Consider the following 17,539-nt stretch of genomic DNA (forward strand, 5'->3'; position numbering starts at 1 on the left):
AAGAGTTTATTTGAGTTAAACTGAGCACATATGCCGGGGAACAAGATCTCAAATACTTTGGAAATGTGCATATTCTTTGACTGCTGAAACGCTCCAGGGAATTGAGCGGTCTTACGTCGGATCGCAGATGGGATTTTTGCAAAACACATTATCTCATCCTGTCATCACCTCCTTGCTTAAAACTTCTCCATGACACCCCAATCACTTAGGAGAAAATTTAAATGCTGGTAGTCTGGCTTCCTCCTGCCCCTTTTTTTTGTTAGAGCTCCATCTGTAAAGTGAGGATAACAATAGCACCTACCTCAAGTGCCTGGCAAGACTATTGTGTAACTATTTTGTTAGTAGTTAGTGCACAGTTTCATTTCCCACCACTTAAGTGTAACTTGTACTTATTGCAAAATAGGCCCTCTCCTTGCTCTGGGCCTTTGCACCTACCAGTGCTTCTGCCTGGGATGTCCTGCCTCTTTGGTGGGCTTGCTTAATTCTCAGTTTTTGAACTGGATTCCTGATTTGCTTACTAAGGGAAGCCTGTTTTGACCACCTCTCCAGCTCTAGTATTTACCCCAATAAGCATTTATTCCCCTGCTGTGTAGTCCTTTTTGATTACTTAGCTCTCCACAGAGACCTGGTTTGTTAGATCCCCAAAGATGAAACTCACTTTTACTCTTTAATAGGCAGAGTGACAATAAATGACTGATATTGATAATGTATGCACCAGAAATGTTTAGATTAATGCTTATTTAATCATCACAACAATCATATAAGTGCTACTATTGGTCACAGGAAACAGACACAGGAAGATGAAATAATTTACCTAAGATCACAAAGCTGGTAAGTAGCAGAGCTAGGATTCAAACCCTAGTGAATTTAGTGAATGCAGTGTGCATTGAATAAACCACCATGCTATTTTGCTTCTCCATGGTGGAGAGAAGAGCATCAGCTTTGGAGTTGGGATGTTTGGGCCTAAATCCTAACTCCTTACATGTAGCTTCAAATCATTTAGAACCTCAAATTTCTTATCTGTCAAAAGGTGATACCAACTCTTGGAACAATTGTGGTGAAGATTAAGTGAGAATGCATGTAAAGCATGTCTTTAATGAGATAGTAGGTCCTTATTACTTGTAAATGAATAAATGCTGAGGATACAGGAAGCAAATAAAAAGGGCACAAAGTATTCACTGCAGTGTGATAAGTGTAGCCTAGATAACAAACGTATTCTAAATTTATTCTAGAAGTCTAACAATGATTAAATTGCATAGTACTGCCTCTGTGACCTACTTCCAGGTAAATACCCTATAGAAATACAGAAATGTGAGGATCCACAAAGGATGTCCATAGCAAACACTGGAGACAACTTAAATGTTCCAACAAAGAGCCATGACCACTGTCCATTAAGGAGTATCCTCCAATGGAAAGTTATGCAGCGTTTAACATAACTAAGGAGGCTATGATTTACCAATAAGGAACATTGTCCATAAGATACTAAGTGAAAGAAGAAAATATTTGCATTGCATAGAGAAAGATCTGCTCTGCTGAGCACAGTTATTACCTCTTGAGGAGAAGAAACTTCCACTTTATACTCTTCAGTATTATTTGAAATTTGAGTATGTATTACTTTTGTAATAAAAAAATGTTGTAAGACCTAAAAGTGAGGATTATACTCTGTAGCTACTTAGGCTTTTCTACATCCAGTTCATTTAAAAATAAATTCAAAATTATGTCGACAACTCTGAAAAATATGGGTGTGGACAGGGAGTTGAAAAGGATCATGAAAAATGAAATAAATTTTTCCTTTTACATTTCCTTTAATGTTGTTACAGTGGATACATAATAAACACATGGGGGGGAATCCCTTGGTATTATTGTATTATTATCATTATTATTTTAAATTTTGAGGGGAATATTGGGGACCGGTGTGTTTCTCCAGGGCCCAGCAGCTCCAAGTCATTGTCGTTCAATCTAGTTGTGGAGGGTGCAGCTCAGCTCCAAGTCCAGTCGCCGTTTTCAATGTTTAGTTGCAGAGGGCGCAGCCCACAGCCCACCATCCCATGCGGGAATTGAACCAGCAACCTTCTTGTTGAGAGCTCACACTCTAACCAACTGAGCCATCCGGCCGCCCCTCCGGAAGCTCAGCAGCAGCTCGTTGTCTTCAATCTAGTTGTGGAAGGTGCAGCTCACTGGCCCATGTGGGAATCGAACCGGCAACCCTGTTGTCCAGCGCTTGTGCTGTAACCAACTGAGTCATCCAGCCGCCCATTTTATTATTTTTCAAACTGGCAAAAATGCAAGCTTGTCCCAGACAGCAGCTTGGGCTGTCCCTCTCTTCTCCACTCCATGTCAGTTATTTATTTCCACCCACCTCACACACGGGGATATTCTGAGTCAGGTGTGTCCATCCTGGATATCTAAACAAAAAGCAGAAGAAGGAGTAGCCTTTGGCCTCAAACTCCTATCCTGCAGCAGCTTATTCTTAAAATCCCACAGAAGCCACCCATAGTGACAGAGCCCGTCTGTAGGTATATGGCCAGGTTGCTAACTACAGCCAATGGACCAAATCTGGCCCAGGCCTGATTTATAAGGCCCATGAGCTAAGAATAAGAATGGCTTTTACATTTTTATAAATGGTTACATGGTTATACAAGTACCTATATAATATCTTTGATTTTATCCTCTGGAACCACAAAAGCAGAAATCATTTACTATGTGGTCCTCTAAGAAAAACTTTGCAGACCCTCTATACTCCTTCCCCAGCCTGAGCCAGGACCTGCATGAGCTCTCAGGCAGAGCACAGAGGCTCAGAGGGACCCGGGCTGCACCTCCTCTGGGAGCCCCAGCTGCGCTTGCCGGGTGGCGGGTCCCGCGTGGCTGAGATGCCCATGGGCTGCTTCAGAGGCTCGCGTCAGGCCGAGCGCGGCGCGGACAGCCACAGCGCTGGCGCAGGCAGAAGTGCCAGACCAGGGCGCCACAGCTCAGCAGAGCCAGCGCCGTGCCCACACCCACAGCTGCATGGATCAGGCTGAGAGGTCGTGGGGGCACGGCCAGCCGGCCGCAGGGCCCAAAGGAAGGGCCGCCAGTGCCCTCGGGGCCCTGGCCACCTGCCCAGGGCAGGCTGCTCTCTCCTGCCGAGTTAGAGGCCACCACACAAACAACATAAGCGCCCCCGGGCTTCAGTCCCTTCAGTTCTGCTCGGCGGATGGTAGAGTTGAGGGGGGGGCCTTTTTGGGGAGCCCCGCTGCCTTCCCAAAGCAGCAGCCAGTACTGCTGGACCGGGGAGGAGGGGGCACACCAGTGCACTACCGCACTGCTCTCCTCGGCCACCACGTGCACTTCTCCCAGGCGCGGCGGAGAGGGCGGCTGCAAAGGGCTGGAGAGCCCCGGGCACAGGCAGGCCGTCGGGCTGGCTTTCTGCAGTTCCCTGCAGGGCACCTGCAGGTGGCGGCAGCGGTCGTAGTCACAGAGGACAGCTGGCAAAGGTGTCTCATCTTCCTCCCCTTCTTCAAAGTCTTCAGGGGCCAAGGGATGCACTCTGGGAACCAAGAAGGAGACAGCCAGGAGCCACAGAAGGCAGGGAGAGCCCAGCATGGAGTCTGGAAGGGAAGGGGGGTGGGTTAGTAAAGGCTGCTCAGCCCCTAGGCCTTCCTTCCAGGCTCTCTGCCTCACCAACCCCCAACCCCCCAGCCCACCCCCGAACAAGGAAACACCACTGCGGACCAAGAAGAGAACAGAAAAAAGGGAGAAACAAGACAGACAGATACACTCATTTGTCAACCAACTTCTGAACAGCCTATGTGCTTGGTTTCGGGCAAAAAAGAGTAAACTACGGTCTGTTAGGAGACAGATGGGTAACCAGCTAGAAACAGTTAATAAATAAAGTACTGGTGAGGAGAAGGGGGGGAAACGATTTACTCAGCCTAAGGAAGAAAGGTGGAGTAATTCCCAGCTGCCACTCAGAAAAGATTTAAGTAAAGTATCAGTCAAGGACACATGCAAAAATCCAGAAATGAGACAACAAGGAGAAGGACTCACCTGTCGCAGGAGTGCTGCCTGGTCCCCACCTCCCGACTCCTGGCCCACCGCAGCCCCTCACCAGTGCTCGGCCTTGATGCACTGGGAGTTTGCGGCCAAACGTCTGTGGGTGTCAGGGCGAGGGGTCCCCAGGAGCACAGGCTGCAGTCAGGTTTTGTGTCTTCAATTTCAATTCTGCTTGGCTCTAAGCTTTTATACCCTTCAACTGTGATGTCACCACCTAGCCCCCCTCCCCCTGCCCCTTTCCTGGTGAGTGCCAAGAGGGCTGGTCCCTTCAGAAGGCCTGAGTCACGGGGCCAGGGATAGGGGAAGCCACACGCAGTGGTTTCAGCTGGAGGCCAGGATGCCTGGGTTCTGAAAGGGGACTGGAATGTGGAAAGCAGCCAGGAGCTGAGAATCCAAAGGCTAAAGTCATGTGAAGGGATGAGGAAGGGAACACAAGGGAGGGGGCCACCTGGCTGGTAACGGAGAGGAAAACAGCTGTGGATAGTATGGGGCTTGGGCTACAAAATGCTGTTTTGGTAAAAATCATACCACATCCATGACAGTCATTTCCTGTCTTCTGCCTCCCAATGGACAGAGAAAGGGAGGGGTGCAGAGTGACGTAGCCCAGCTTTCCAGACCCACCCTACACTACCCCCTCCCCAGAGATAAGTCACGTGGATGGAGCAGACAAGATAGGTTTTCTCTCCTTGCACTCCCGAGGCTTATGAATGGAAACAGCTGTGGCTAAGACAGTGCAGGGTCTGGAGGCCTTCCCCATCGCAGCCCGTGACAAGACAACCTCCTCCAATCAGCGGTGGGGGATGCCTGGGGGACCCAAGGTTTTCAAATGGCCCTGAATCACTTCAAAGAGTCAGAAGCACCTGGCAAGAATATAGTTTATTGGGGGAGCCACAGGAAAAGGAAGAGGTCAGGTGGAAAAGGGCTGAAGTCACAGACACATCAGGATAGGGAAGAAGAGTCAGTTCACCAAATCAGACAAACAAGCCCAGTTATCTGGTGGCTGTGTACAGCTTGGGGGTAAAGTCTGAAGAGTGGCACAGGACTCTGCCCTGTTCTCTTTAGGAACTAGAGCAGGTGGGGTGCTGCCGGAGAGAGCCCCCAGAGGGCTCAGAGCTGCCCAGAGTCTCTGGGGCCAGGGCAGGGGCAGAAGCAGGCAGGTTGGCCTCTGTCAGCAGGGCCGCATCTTCCCAGGAGCCTGAACCTGGGCCAGGGAGGGAAAAACAAAATCCCAAATGGGAAATTAGATAACCAGGGGCCCCTCCCTGCTCAATGTGGCATCCTTCCTCTCGCATGCCATCCCCACCCTAACCAGGTCCCCATGCAGGGTGGTGCCCCTCACCATCACTGGCCTCCGGCTCTAGCTCTTCCTCTCCACTCAGGGGCTGCTGATCGGGTTTCTCTTCCTCAGACAGCTGGCCTTCTGCAGCCACAGGGGGAACGCAGAGGTCAGACTGGAAGAGGCTGAGGAGAGGGCTAGGAGGAGTTGGCAGGGAGGGATGGCTGACGCACCGTACCTGTCCCGGAGGGATCTTCAGGGCTCTCACCATCCTCTGTAATGTCTGATAGCTGGGTTGACTCCTCTTGGCCTTGGGGTAGAAGGCAGGGCAGGGTAGGGCTAGGGAGGCCGTGCCTGGACGGCAGTGCTTTTTCTTTGACCCTCAGCCAGTGTGGGAGAGCCTGAAGCCTCATACTGGATGCTGCAGGAGCCCCCTCTCCCCCAGTCCCCAGCCATCACCTTTACCTGGCTGACGGGCAGAGATCCTTCCCTGGACTTCCTTTCGGGAACCGTCTCTTTTTCGGATGTTTACCTATGGAGGAGAACCCACTCAGCAGTGAGGACTGCCTTCCTTCCCCAGTGATCAGGGCCCTGCAGCCCGAGCCCCCAACGTGCCCTGGCTCATTCCCCAGTCAGAGAAGGATCAGGAAGGGAAGAGGAAGGGGTCCTTTGCGACCTGCAAAGCGAAGCGGTGTCGGGGCCAGATGCCTCCCCACACCCACTGCATGTAGCTGAAGAGCACGATGACGCTGAGGAAGGTGAAGTTGCTGGCAACACCGACGAAGGCGCAGGTCATTGGGAAGTTGTACAGCAGGTACCTGAAGCAGGAAGAAGGGACAGAAGGTAGCAGTCACCGGAGAGCACCAGCCTTCTCATAAGAGAGCAGTTCTCAACTCTGGCTGCACATCAGCACTCCCTAAGGCGCCTCCAAAAAGTCTGATGGCCAGATGTGGACCTAACAGATTCCGGTTCAGTTGGTCTGGGGACAGGGCCCAGGCATCGGTATTTTTAAAAAGTTCCCCAGGAATCAAATGAACAAGCAAAACAAAACAAACACAGACTCATGGAGGCAGACTGCAGATTGGTGGTTATCAGAGGGGCAGGGGGGCGGAGGGAGAGCGAAATGGGTAAAGAGGGTCAACTATATGGTGACAGACGGAAAACAGATTTTTGGTGGTGAGCATGCTGTGGTATATGCAGATGTCACATTATATTGTACACTGGAAACTTACAATGTTGTACCAATGTGACCTCAAAAAAGGAAAAAAAAAGGTTCCCCGGGGAATTGATAGCCTGACGTGCAGCCAGCGTTGAGAACCTGTGGCCCAGGTAAAACCTGTTACCTCTGCTTAGGACCCTCTTCACTTGGCGGCCTCATGAGAGCCGCCGAGGCTCACTTCAGGGGTTCCTTACCTGAGCCCAGAGAAGTGGGCATGGATGCGGAGGTAGGCGCCATACAGCTGGATGCGCTTGCTGTGGACCTCGATAAATGCTCCGGTGGTCGGCACATACTACAGGGGCCAGGGGGGAGGATGGTAGCCGTGTCAGGCCGGGATCCTGCTCCTGACAATCTGGGGCCCACTTCCAGCCTCTGCTGCTGTCCCTCCTGACCGAGCCCAGAGGCTCCTCAGGCAGAAGTCTGGGCTTATGGGGAGGGCTGTCTCCTAGTCCTCCTTCACCTCCCTTACCGAGTTCTCTCTGTACTCCGGGTACAGCTCCACCTCCAGGAGCTGCTTCTGCTCTGCAAAGCCAAACAGCAGGAGGCTAGAGAAGACCAGTGTGTCAATCATCTGGAGAAGGTCTGAGCGGTAATGCAGCATCACCTGCCAGGGCCAGGAGGGAGAGGTTGGGGACTGATACCCCCAGGTTCCCACGGCCCCTCAGTCACCCCTGAGAGTCTATGAAGGCTGCTTCTTCCTCAGGGCCCCTGCTCCCTCACTTTCACCTCCTATCGTGTTCCCCCAAGTCTTGACCCAACTGTTCCAAATGCTTGAGTGCTGTCCCTGAGAGGCGCCTCTTCTAAGAAACCTTCCTAGGGCAAGCCTAACACTCTCTCTGATCTAACTTTCCCCCAAATGGTTCTATAATCCAGAGCACATTAAGCCCCAGTACACCATCTGAGGCTTTTTCCCCTGTGGAGACATGTTGGGATTTGCTTTCATGATGTGGTTTTATTGACAATTAAGAATGGAGTCTAACATTCACTGAATACCCACTACGTGCTAATAAGCACTTTGCATTTCCTGACTGAATCCAAACTAGTCTTACTATAGGGAGTTACCACCATACCATTGATAATACTTTATAACCAAGGGGGTCAGTAAGCTGCCCCTCAGCTAGTATGTTCGTGAGTGAGGATTCGAGCCCATGTCTGTCTGGCTCCCAAGAAGCCCATTTTCAGAGCGGCTCCACTCTTCAGACTTTACCCCAAAGCTGGACGTGGCCACTAGATATCTGGGGCTGTCTGTCTGACTTGGTAAACTGAGTCCCCTTGCCTATCTGGATGTGTCTTGTGACCTCAGAGCTAGGATGTTTTCTCCTGAAGGCCAACCCAGATATTCTAACATCTGTCGTCATTCTCCACACCCTCCCATAGAGGCCACGAACACTTACGGAGCGTGAAGAAGTGGAGATGATTCGGCCGCCTCTGGTGTAGCACGAAATGGTGACCAAGAACATGCCCAAACCTTGATTCACAGGGGACTCTGGCAGCTCAAGCTCTAAGGTAACGCGGTACGGCTGTCCATACATCAGCACCTGTCCGAGGTAGCCCCATCTCTCCTCAAAAATGTGTACTTGGAAATTGTACGGTCCCTGTCCCCCCCCCAGCCCCTCCAAACACTCTGCTACAACCCCCTTGGTTAGCATTATTAACAGTCCTCTCCAGCTCTCTCATCCCAAGAATGTGCTGCCCCCTAGTGGTGGCCGGGTCCCTCCCACTTCTGAGATCTTAGTCCCACTGCTGTTCCGAGAAAGAGGCTTTGTCACATTTCTTTTCCAAAAGAGAACCATCGTGTTGCCAAGTGGGCCATCTGTGACTCAGGCCTGTCCTCAGGAGGCCACCCCCCTGGGCATAACCTGCCTTCACTGACATTATTAATTAACCAAGTGCCAGAAACGCTCATCATCTCCCTAGCCAGGTCTTGCAGTCATTGTCGCTCCAGATCATCTTGATGTCATTCTGGGTCCCTTATGTTGGTTCCGTTGGCAGAACCGAGACTCATAGTGGGAAGGCTCCTTCTCTGGGATTAACCTCAAAAGGTTAAAGACTTGCCACCAAACATACCCTAGTTCTTCCTGACCATTCCTATATTCCTCTAATCCTATATTCAACTATTTTCCTGTAACACGACCCTCTCAGCATGGTATATAAGATTCACAGGGGTGATGGGAAAGCTTTTGCTTTTAACAAAAGAGGGAATGGATTTAAGGAGGAAAAAAAAAGTTGAAAAACACTGCCCTAGCCCATAGCGAACCAGCTCCAAAATCTGGACACGACTGACGGTCCTCTGAATATTTTATCACTAGGGTAAAAGGTGGAAAGCCAGTGATCCAAGTTCTATACAGATTCTTATTTTCTGTCTGAATTATTTGTTGAAAAAAAGAATGGATTTCAAACAGAAAAATCCAAAGAAACAAAGGATTTTCTGTAGTGTTTTGAAAAGTTTGCAACTTATGTAGTAGCAGATTGAACTTCTAATTGTAAAATCTAATTTGCAAAATGTTCTGAATAAAGTCATAGGGAAAAAAAATGGATTCCATGAGATTCCTACCCTTCTATAGAGGCCAAATGAATCTAAGCCAATTATTTCTCTGAATTCTTTGAAACATCAAAACAGTTCTCTGGGTGGGCTGAAGGGAAATGGGGAGTGACTACTAGCTAATGGGTATGGGTTTCTTTTGGGGGTAATAAAAATGCTCTAAAGCTGACTGTAGTGATGGCTGCTCAACTCTGTGACTACACTAAAAATGACTGAGCTGTAAATTTTAAATGAGTTGTATGGAATGTGACACATCTCAGTAAAGCTGTTTTGTGTGTGTGTATGTGTGTATATATACATAGATGTATTTTTTTTTAACTAGTAATTGTGTCTCAATGTCCTCTCCTCCAAGGGGATCCACAGAATCTGATACCAGAACCTTCTGACTGACTCCATGCCTTTGTCCACACGTGTCTACCTGATAGGCAGACTCTGCCCCCAATTCCCCATTCCCACAATATTCACCCTTCCTTAAAAGGTCCACTTTGAGCCTCACCATCTCCATAGTCTCACACCGACCTCTCAAATTCTTCACAGATTCTTCTAAAAGGCAGAATCTGCATCTTACACTTTGCAATTCTTATAATATATAGAATTCTGTTAGTCCTGTGGACTCCTTGAGAGCAAGACCACATCTCCTTCTAGCAAGGTGTTACACACAGGGTAGACACATTATTTCATCCATCCATCTATCCATTCAAAAGCGTTCACTGCAAATGAACAAAACGATCAACCTGCTTTAATTTTCGGGGCCTTGGGCTGGATCGCCCCCTATGCTTCAACTTTCCCTTTGTTCCTCATCCAGCAGCCTTGCACCTGATTGCTTTAGGCTCTCTGTATCACCTCTGTGATCTCCACAATGGGCAGCCACACAACTGCATGCGCCATTCCAGGGGCAGAGGTCCTGAGGCTGTGTTCCTAATCCTCTCAATATATTCCTATTATTATTATTAGTTACCATCATCATCATCATTGCCACAGAAGCCCATAGAATCAACATCTTCACAGAAAATTCTACAATCTCCAAGTTCCTTTTCTGAGCAGTAGCACTATGACGAAAAATCTGTCTTGCAACGTGCAACATTCTACCTCACTACTTTGACATCTTCCATTTGGGGCCCACTCATCTAACCTGGTACATTTAATAGCGTACGGCTACTTGGTGGTAAAACGGAAAGTTTTACCGTTTATAAATAACCTGGGAGACACAGTCTCCCAGGTTATTTATATTGTCAAGTAATGCCAGTCTGCACGCCAATCCCAGGGAACCCGACTCTATACTCCTTTCCTTACACTCCTTCCTTCAGTGACCATTTATTTCTATCCTGTGTTTTCTATCTTAAAGTCAGTGTCCTCCCAAGTACCATTTTTGAAAAATAATTTTCAAATGATTTTTAAATTCTGAAAGTAAGGTTGACCACTGATTACTTCGAATATGTCGCTGGCTGGCAGCTCCAACAACTCTGGTGATTAGAAATGATGTTGCTCCTCTAATGTCCTTTTGAAGTGTTCAGGGATCCTACCCTTTTCCAGAGCCTCCCCCAGCTTGCCTAATAAAAAAGGATGCATTCCCAGGCTGCATTTCTTAGGGTTGCCAGGTTTGCTGATGTCATACTGGCACCTGGCCAGTCCTCCGGCCCAGTACCCTTTGTAATGGCAGGCCACACATATTTGTCAATAGTTTCATAATTTTACATACAAGCTTTCAAAACTCTTGGGTAGATTCCATCCTAGTCCAATTAACTAGTTGATTTGTTAAGTTAGGTTCATTTAGGTCTAAAATATACCTCATCTAGTAGATGTGGCCTGGCTGAAACAATTTGAGAAGAACACTGCAGGAAACAATCCATACAATTCACTTAGACTTGCATTCTCCTTGACAGCCTTCCTTCCTTAGTCTCTATTACTCAATCCCTGTTCTCCAGCTCTTTCTCAAGCCTTCCTATTTCAAGGCACCAAAGTGCTAATGCAACCCCTCTTCAGCTTCAATACTCACGCGGTCACGTCCACTCTTAGCTAGGGACACGTTGGCAACAGGAAAGGAGCAGAGTAAGGAGGTGGAGGGGTCACAGTCGGTCCTAAATGAGAATGGGGATGACACTCTGCTAAGTTATGGAGTCTGCCTTACCCTAACCCACACCCCTCATTGGCCCCTTAACACTCCCTATCCCCCACCTCTTCTCCCAGAGCAGGCACCCTTCTCTGTTACAGAGAGAGATGGAGAAATGCAACCAGGGGATCCAAGTGATTCTCATTCTCTTACTGCTATTTCAGCTTATTTCCTCTTATGAGAGAAGACATTCTTAGATGAGACTCTATGGACACTCAGTTGAATAGTTTCAGACTTAAGTGATTCTAAAAACTCAACTTGGGGAGCTTGATAAAAATGTAGATGCCTGGGCCCACCTCCAGATTCTGATTCAATAGTCTGGTCTGGGGCCTAGTTTGAGATAACTCCTCACAAGGGATCCACAGATGGTCTTTAAAAGGCTATGAACCCCCTCTAGTTGTAGGCAAAACTGCACATGGGCGTGAGTGTGCAGCATAAACATGGGCATGAAGATACATTTTTATGGCAGGAGGAGCCATAGCTTTCAGGAGATCCATGATTCTTAAAAATTTAAGCAGCTCTGCCTTAGAAATTACAGCTCATGACCAGGAACTCAGGACAGGGAAAAACAACTTTAGACCATTGATAATAATGCCCTTATCAGTAGCTCTTGATTGGTCCTATCACCATTGTTGAGAGAAGGGGAGAGAATGTGGCAGGGTGTGTAAAATAGGAAGGAGCAGGACTCGGGGGGGGGGGGGGGGGGTTACATAACCAGTTACCTTGTGTTTCCATAATCTCGATTGTGCAGTAGACTATCGGGAATGGAAAGAAGTAACGTAAAAGGCAGATTACTGCTTTCCTAATACCGCCTCTAATACAGGCCAGGTTAGTTCTGAGATGACCCAAGGGGTTGGCTAGGCTCAAATGTCTTCTGTGGCCCTGAGAGAAGTCTGATCCAACCTAAATGGAACTGACCCTCATAATGACAGTCTAGAAGGAGAATTTCCTCTTCTTTTTTTTTTCTTCTTTTCAACCAGAGGTAGAGCTAGGACCCTAGAGCCCTATCAGCCCAAACTCACTCCAGCCTTGGGCTGTGAAAGGTAAGAAGTCATATAAGCACACTGGACCCAAGTTTCCTCCTCTGTAAATGAAGGGGTTGAACTGAAAAGCTCTAAGGGCCCTTGCAGCAATTCTCCCACAGGATTCCTCCGTGATAGAAGATCCCTCTCACCTGTAGTAGAAATGCACAGGGCTGAGGTGGCTGACTGTCGGCATGTAGGAATAGTAGAAGGAACCATAGAGAAAGACAGACACCCAGAGCAGGAGGAGGATGGTACAGAAGAACACCCCAAATTGCAGCAGCAGCTTTCGGGCACGGCCTGCCAACACGTGGCCCACCTCCTGGGCCCACAGCATGGCAGGTACTGGTGGGTCGTTGACCATGGTGGAGACTGCAGAGGGTCTGGCCCCGGGTTCAGGCCTTGAGTTCCTAGCTGTTTTGCCACCTGGATGCCACCCCTGGCCATGGGATGAAGCAGCTGGAGGTTCCTGGAAAAAGACAGATGGGGAAGAATGGCTTCTTTCCACGGAAAGGTGGGGACAAAAGGGACAAGATTACTGGGCTGGCTTTGAGGAACCAGAGATTGCAGGACACAGCAGAGGCTTTGTTTCCTATGACCTTTCTCCAAATGTGTTTTTCAGTCAATTATCCCCTTTCCTTCACTTGGCTTTGTTCACCCCCAGTGCCAGAGCTCCTCATTTAAACTCGTTCTCGGGCCACATGATTCTGGGGCAGGCCACCTCGATATTCATAGCCATACGTAACATAGAGGATGGGCACCTTAAAATTCTCACAAGGCGCTTTTACACACGATGACACAATCCACACAGGTGGTGCAGGGAAAGAATGCGCGACTTGCCTAAGGTTGCACAGCCAGACTCAAAGCAAGCAGGCGAAGCGCACTCACAATTGCCTCTCGAGTTTCTCCTCTCCTCCTGGAGCTGCGCTCGCTCGCCTACCGGCCCGCGACCCACGCCGGGTAGGGCGTCCTGCAGCCTAGGTCCGCTCCCTGCCAGCCCCCACCGGCTCGCGGGTGGGCGCAGCGCCGGAAGCCCCGACTTAACCGCGCCACCGTGGAAAAAACCAGACCGACGGGTGCCAGAGCTCCGCAGACTCACCAGCCTCGCGCGCTGCCTAGGCAACGGCGAGAGGGACTTCCGCCTCCCGGGTAAGCCCCGCCTCCTTCCGCCGGCTGCCTATGTAGCCCCGGGGGGAGGGCCTCGTCCAGGGGAGGGGCACGGCAAGGGGCGGGGCTAGGTGCGAGAGGCGGGGCCCTCCCGACTGCTGGGCTCCCCGCCTCCGCGCGCTCCCCACTATTTCTCGCGGTGGTCCGTCACTCTCCAGTTGCCATGACCAAAGGGGAAAGGCGCCTCCCACCAGGCCCCCAAGATATATCCAGGAGATGCTATGAGTCATAGCATCCCCCTCGGCCCGGCTTTCGAGGCCGCAATCATGGCCCTCGGTCTACACCTTAACCACCCTCCATCTAAACCCCGAAAGGGGGGAGAATGTTCGGCAGCCAGCTGGCGCTGACTTTAATCACCCACAGGTCTTTGGACCGTAGGCATCCAAGGCATCGCTCGGAGTACGTTGCAGCCCCTTGCGCCATGCGCCGGCGCTCGGACTGTCCACCATTCACTAGAGTGGTAGCATTTCAGACCCATTTTACCTCCAGCTTTTACGATGCGTGATCTATCTCCTCTGACCCTAACTAAACTCTCTCAGAGTCCCCACAGCATATTATCTAGACTAGGTCTCGGAAGGCGGCACCTTCTGTTTTGTTATGTCTATTCACCCCAAATAAGAGCCTTCTGAGGGTAAAGTCAGTGTTGTTGGCATCTTTGCATCACCCACAGCACCAAGCACAGCGATGCAGGCGTGGGAGGTAATCTCTCAGACCAACACCCCCACCCGCACTCAGGAAGCCCATCTATTCCCAGAAACCCCCATTGACTCTCCCCACAATGCCCCTACCTCTTTGTCCGATTCTTTCATCTGGTCTCTGTACGCCTCTTTTCCTCCAGCTTCTTTTTGGTCTGCCATTTCTTTAGACATCTTCCTGACGTACCTCGCTGGATCTTGCGAGTCACTTGTGGCTGGGCGAAGTGGTGATTTAGGAGCTGATACCTGTAGCTCATCACATTTTCCTGGATATGGGGAGTGGAGGGTCCCTGGGAGAGAAACGAAGATTCACTTGATAAATGCAGTATCAGAATAGAGAAAGGAGGGGATGAGGGGGGCGACTGCCCAGCTGATGTCTGATTTTCAAATGCGCAGGGTCCCCTGCAGACTCTACTGCAGGGGCTGTCACAGGTCCAGACCACCCCATTTGTGGGGGGAGTCTGTCTAGGCCTCAGCTTCCTCCAGCTCCTTTGGGGAGGGCTCTAGCCCAGACATAGAATGCCTGCAATGGGGGAGGGGCAGGTAGTGAGACAGTAACAGTGGGGGAGTGCACAGGGGCTGCAAGGCAGCAGCCAGACTCCCCCATTGGCCAGGCAGTTGGTATGCTCCAGAATCTGAGCAGCTCCTTCTAGCATCCTTCATCCTTCAGGTACCAGCTGTCTGGGTAGCGTTTGAGCTGCAGAAACTGGGACTAGCCCTCAACAGTCCACTGACCTGATCCTCCCCAGTGGCCTTCTCTGGATAAGATACTTCTGCTGCTGTATCAGATACTTTCAGCTGCAACTCCCTGCAAGGTGGGGCATCCATCTAAGGCAGGTTTTGGTGTACCCCACTGACCCTACTCCCCAGGGCTGCTGCCGCCTCTGGCCTCAGGTGAGTCAGAAGCATCTTGCTTTCTTCCCTGGGGGCTCAAGGGGGCAGGTGGAGATTTTATGCCGTCCCATCAGGGAGGGGCTCTTTCTGGTTGAGGCTTTCAGAGCTGGGAACACATATAGCTTGAGAGTCTGAAAAGCCTTAAATTGTTTGTACGTATAATGATCTGTGGCCCAGGCCATATGGGAGTCTGGGGAGCATCTCATCCCACCCTCTCCATTTCCTCAGCCGAGGAAGACAGGGATGGGAAAGGCCACACTGGAAGATGGGGATAAAGAGAAGAAAACATCGGGGCACATGATCCAGCTTTGTAAAGGTTTTTGAGGAGTGAGCATGGAGGGGGGCCTTCAGTTGAGATTGTGCAGGGCCCTATCATGCTGAGCTGTCCCTCTCTTTTCTCCAGGATGAAAGGGGAGACCCCTGTGAACAGCACTATGAGTATTGGGCAAGCCCGCAAGATGGTGGAACAGCTTAAGATTGAGGCCAGCTTGTGCCGGATAAAGGTGGGTGGGACCCTGGATCCTATTAGTTGTCCCAGCTGTGCTGTAGGTTCCCAAACCTCAGGATAAGGGATGCTTTTTTTTTCTTGACTCCCTGAGATGAGGGGAGGACGCCCGGGCTCTGTAAGGAGAGATGTCCCCAGGCCTCTGTGGGGGATGAGGGAAGAGAAGACTGTCTTAAGGAATGTTATAGATGGTATACAATAACCCATTTGGGAAGGGAAGCTGCAGTCCCTTTCAGGGCTTCTGGCTAACAGTTCCCCTCCTGGCTTTGCCCCAGGTTTCCAAGGCAGCAGCAGACCTGATGACTTACTGTGATGCCCACGCCTGTGAGGATCCCCTCATCACCCCTGTGCCCACTTCAGAGAATCCCTTCCGGGAGAAGAAGTTCTTCTGTGCCCTCCTCTGAGCTGCCCTGTCCTTCCTCACACCTCCTCACCTTTCCTTTCCGTCTCCTAGACCCTTCTTTAGGTCAGTAACTGGCGTCAGCCCCTGAGGGTCCCTGCATCCCTTTCCTAGTCCTTGCTCAACCCTGTGAGGTTATCTGAAGCACAAGGCCCTCCCTCACATATCTGTCAACTCCATTTCCTCGCCCACTGTGGCTAACCCCAAGCACCCTTTGCTCCACCCATACAAGGGCCATCAGACTCTGCCAACGTCCTGCCCGCTTCCCTCTGTGACCCGCTCAGACAATGGAGAGAGGGATGGGCCGGGTGCTTGCTCTCAGTCTCACCTGGAGCTATTGGAAGGGTAAAGCCATTTGAAGAATAAAGTCATGCAGAATCTCAGAGGACAGCTCCTGTGTTAGCGTTCTTGGGGGAGAGGATCATCAGTCAACAGATGTGGGGGTGGCTGCAGCAGTTGAAAGGCGTGCCATACCCAGGGAACAGGGCCAGCCAGTCAAAGCAGGTTAGACATTGTCTAGGATCCGAGATCAGTGGGGTTGGGAGAGGGCGAGAGGTGGTGGGAGCGAGAGAGCGTCTCAAGTGGAAGAATTAAGTCACAACAGACACCTAGAGTCTACGGAGAGAGAGCACGCGCGCGCGCACACACACACACACACACACTCACTCACGGGCAATGAACAATGAAGGCAAGTGAAACTGAAAACAGACCGAACGGGATGGATTTAGGGAGGGGGTTCAGGAGGGCAGTTGCAGACAGGATGAACCCAGTAACGGAGGGGAGGAGCTTGGTTCCAGTTCCCGCGAAGGGGCCGGTTTTACCTCTAAGATGGCCGCGCCCACATCTGGTCCCTTCCCAAGATGGCCGCCGCCAGGGACCAGCGCCAACATGGCGGCCTTACGTCACTGCGTTTCACCGTACAGGGTTTCTACGCCAGTCCCATTCTTAAAATGGCGGCCCGAGGCATCCACCAGTTCTCAATATGGTCCCCTCGGTGCTCGTCTGGTCTTAAAATGGCTGCTCGTGCCTTCGCCAACTCAATACCCACTCTCACCAACCCCCTCTGGAAGCTGACGTTCCCTCCTCCACCCCGCCCCGATTCCAGGTGAAGGCACACGGGAGGCTATAGCCAAGGATCATGGGACAGGGGTAACTCCAGCAAACACTGCTTAGCAGGCTCTGGTCGCTTGAATGTTGCTAGACAATTTAGGTTTCTATAGCTTGCCGAATAGAGGCTCCCTTTGGAGCGTACACAGAGTGCGATCAATGTCCCATGTCCCGTGCTGTTCGTCTCGGGCGCTGTTCCTGGTCACCTCCTGGTCTCCCTCCGAGTTAGATAAGTCTGAAATTTGGGTTTCCTGAGGGAACTGGGGCTTGCTCTGCTCCTATTTTCCCCTCGGGCCCATTCTGTCACATCCGCCAGAAGCAATGTCCTTGCCCCTAGTGTGCTCACCACCCTTTGTAGTGGTCCAGACGCCAAACCTAACTTAATGTCTCAGAAGCGCCTCCCAGACTCAAACTTGGTAGATTTATAAGCCACAGACTGCCTCTCTAGAAGCCTTTTCCTTCCAAGGGTAAACATACTGAGGTGGGACCAGGGCCAAGGCAGAGAAGGTAACAGGATGTCCTGCTCCTCATGGATTGTCAAGATCCCCAAAATTCAGGGATACATCCTTC

The 17,539-nt window shown here is 50.6% G+C and overlaps 3 protein-coding genes across 5 annotated transcripts; 1 reads left to right on the top strand and 2 right to left on the bottom strand.

Moving 5' to 3' along the window:
- Window positions 1–721: 721 nt before the first annotated feature.
- Window positions 722–4,741, bottom strand: LRRN4CL (LRRN4 C-terminal like). The gene is made up of 2 exons (XM_019713913.3): window positions 4,027–4,741; window positions 722–3,587 (listed from the first exon to the last, which is right to left on the bottom strand). The coding sequence occupies exon 2, from the start codon at window positions 3,580–3,582 to the stop codon at window positions 2,887–2,889; it is 696 nt and encodes a 231-aa protein (XP_019569472.2). The 5' UTR covers window positions 3,583–3,587; window positions 4,027–4,741; the 3' UTR covers window positions 722–2,886.
- A 148-nt stretch (window positions 4,742–4,889) lies between these two features.
- BSCL2 (BSCL2 lipid droplet biogenesis associated, seipin) lies at window positions 4,890–16,625 on the bottom strand. 3 transcript variants are annotated; one of them, XM_074336498.2, is made up of 13 exons: window positions 16,573–16,625; window positions 16,191–16,269; window positions 14,157–14,353; window positions 12,354–12,670; window positions 11,066–11,147; window positions 7,922–8,065; window positions 6,997–7,131; window positions 6,722–6,819; window positions 5,985–6,126; window positions 5,774–5,840; window positions 5,547–5,618; window positions 5,372–5,452; window positions 4,890–5,233 (listed from the first exon to the last, which is right to left on the bottom strand). In XM_074336498.2, exons 3-13 carry the CDS (start codon window positions 14,235–14,237, stop codon window positions 5,091–5,093), a joined length of 1,362 nt encoding a protein of 453 aa, XP_074192599.1. In that variant the 5' UTR covers window positions 14,238–14,353; window positions 16,191–16,269; window positions 16,573–16,625; the 3' UTR covers window positions 4,890–5,090. The 3 variants fall into 3 exon arrangements, with proteins under 3 accessions (XP_074192599.1, XP_019569470.2, XP_019569471.1); XM_019713911.3 differs by lacking the exon at window positions 16,573–16,625 and having other exon boundaries at window positions 16,191–16,426; XM_019713912.3 differs by lacking the exons at window positions 14,157–14,353; window positions 16,191–16,269; window positions 16,573–16,625 and adding an exon at window positions 13,090–13,323.
- GNG3 (G protein subunit gamma 3) lies at window positions 14,681–16,245 on the top strand. The gene is made up of 3 exons (XM_019713915.3): window positions 14,681–14,957; window positions 15,361–15,460; window positions 15,738–16,245. Exons 2-3 carry the CDS (start codon window positions 15,362–15,364, stop codon window positions 15,864–15,866), a joined length of 228 nt encoding a protein of 75 aa, XP_019569474.1. The 5' UTR covers window positions 14,681–14,957; window position 15,361; the 3' UTR covers window positions 15,867–16,245.
- Window positions 16,626–17,539: the final 914 nt, after the last annotated feature.

Source organism: Rhinolophus sinicus, chromosome 14, assembly GCF_057876585.1.
Source record: "Rhinolophus sinicus isolate RSI-liver-muscle chromosome 14, RSI-T2T, whole genome shotgun sequence".
In the NCBI taxonomy this organism is placed as follows: Eukaryota; Metazoa; Chordata; class Mammalia; order Chiroptera; family Rhinolophidae; genus Rhinolophus; species Rhinolophus sinicus.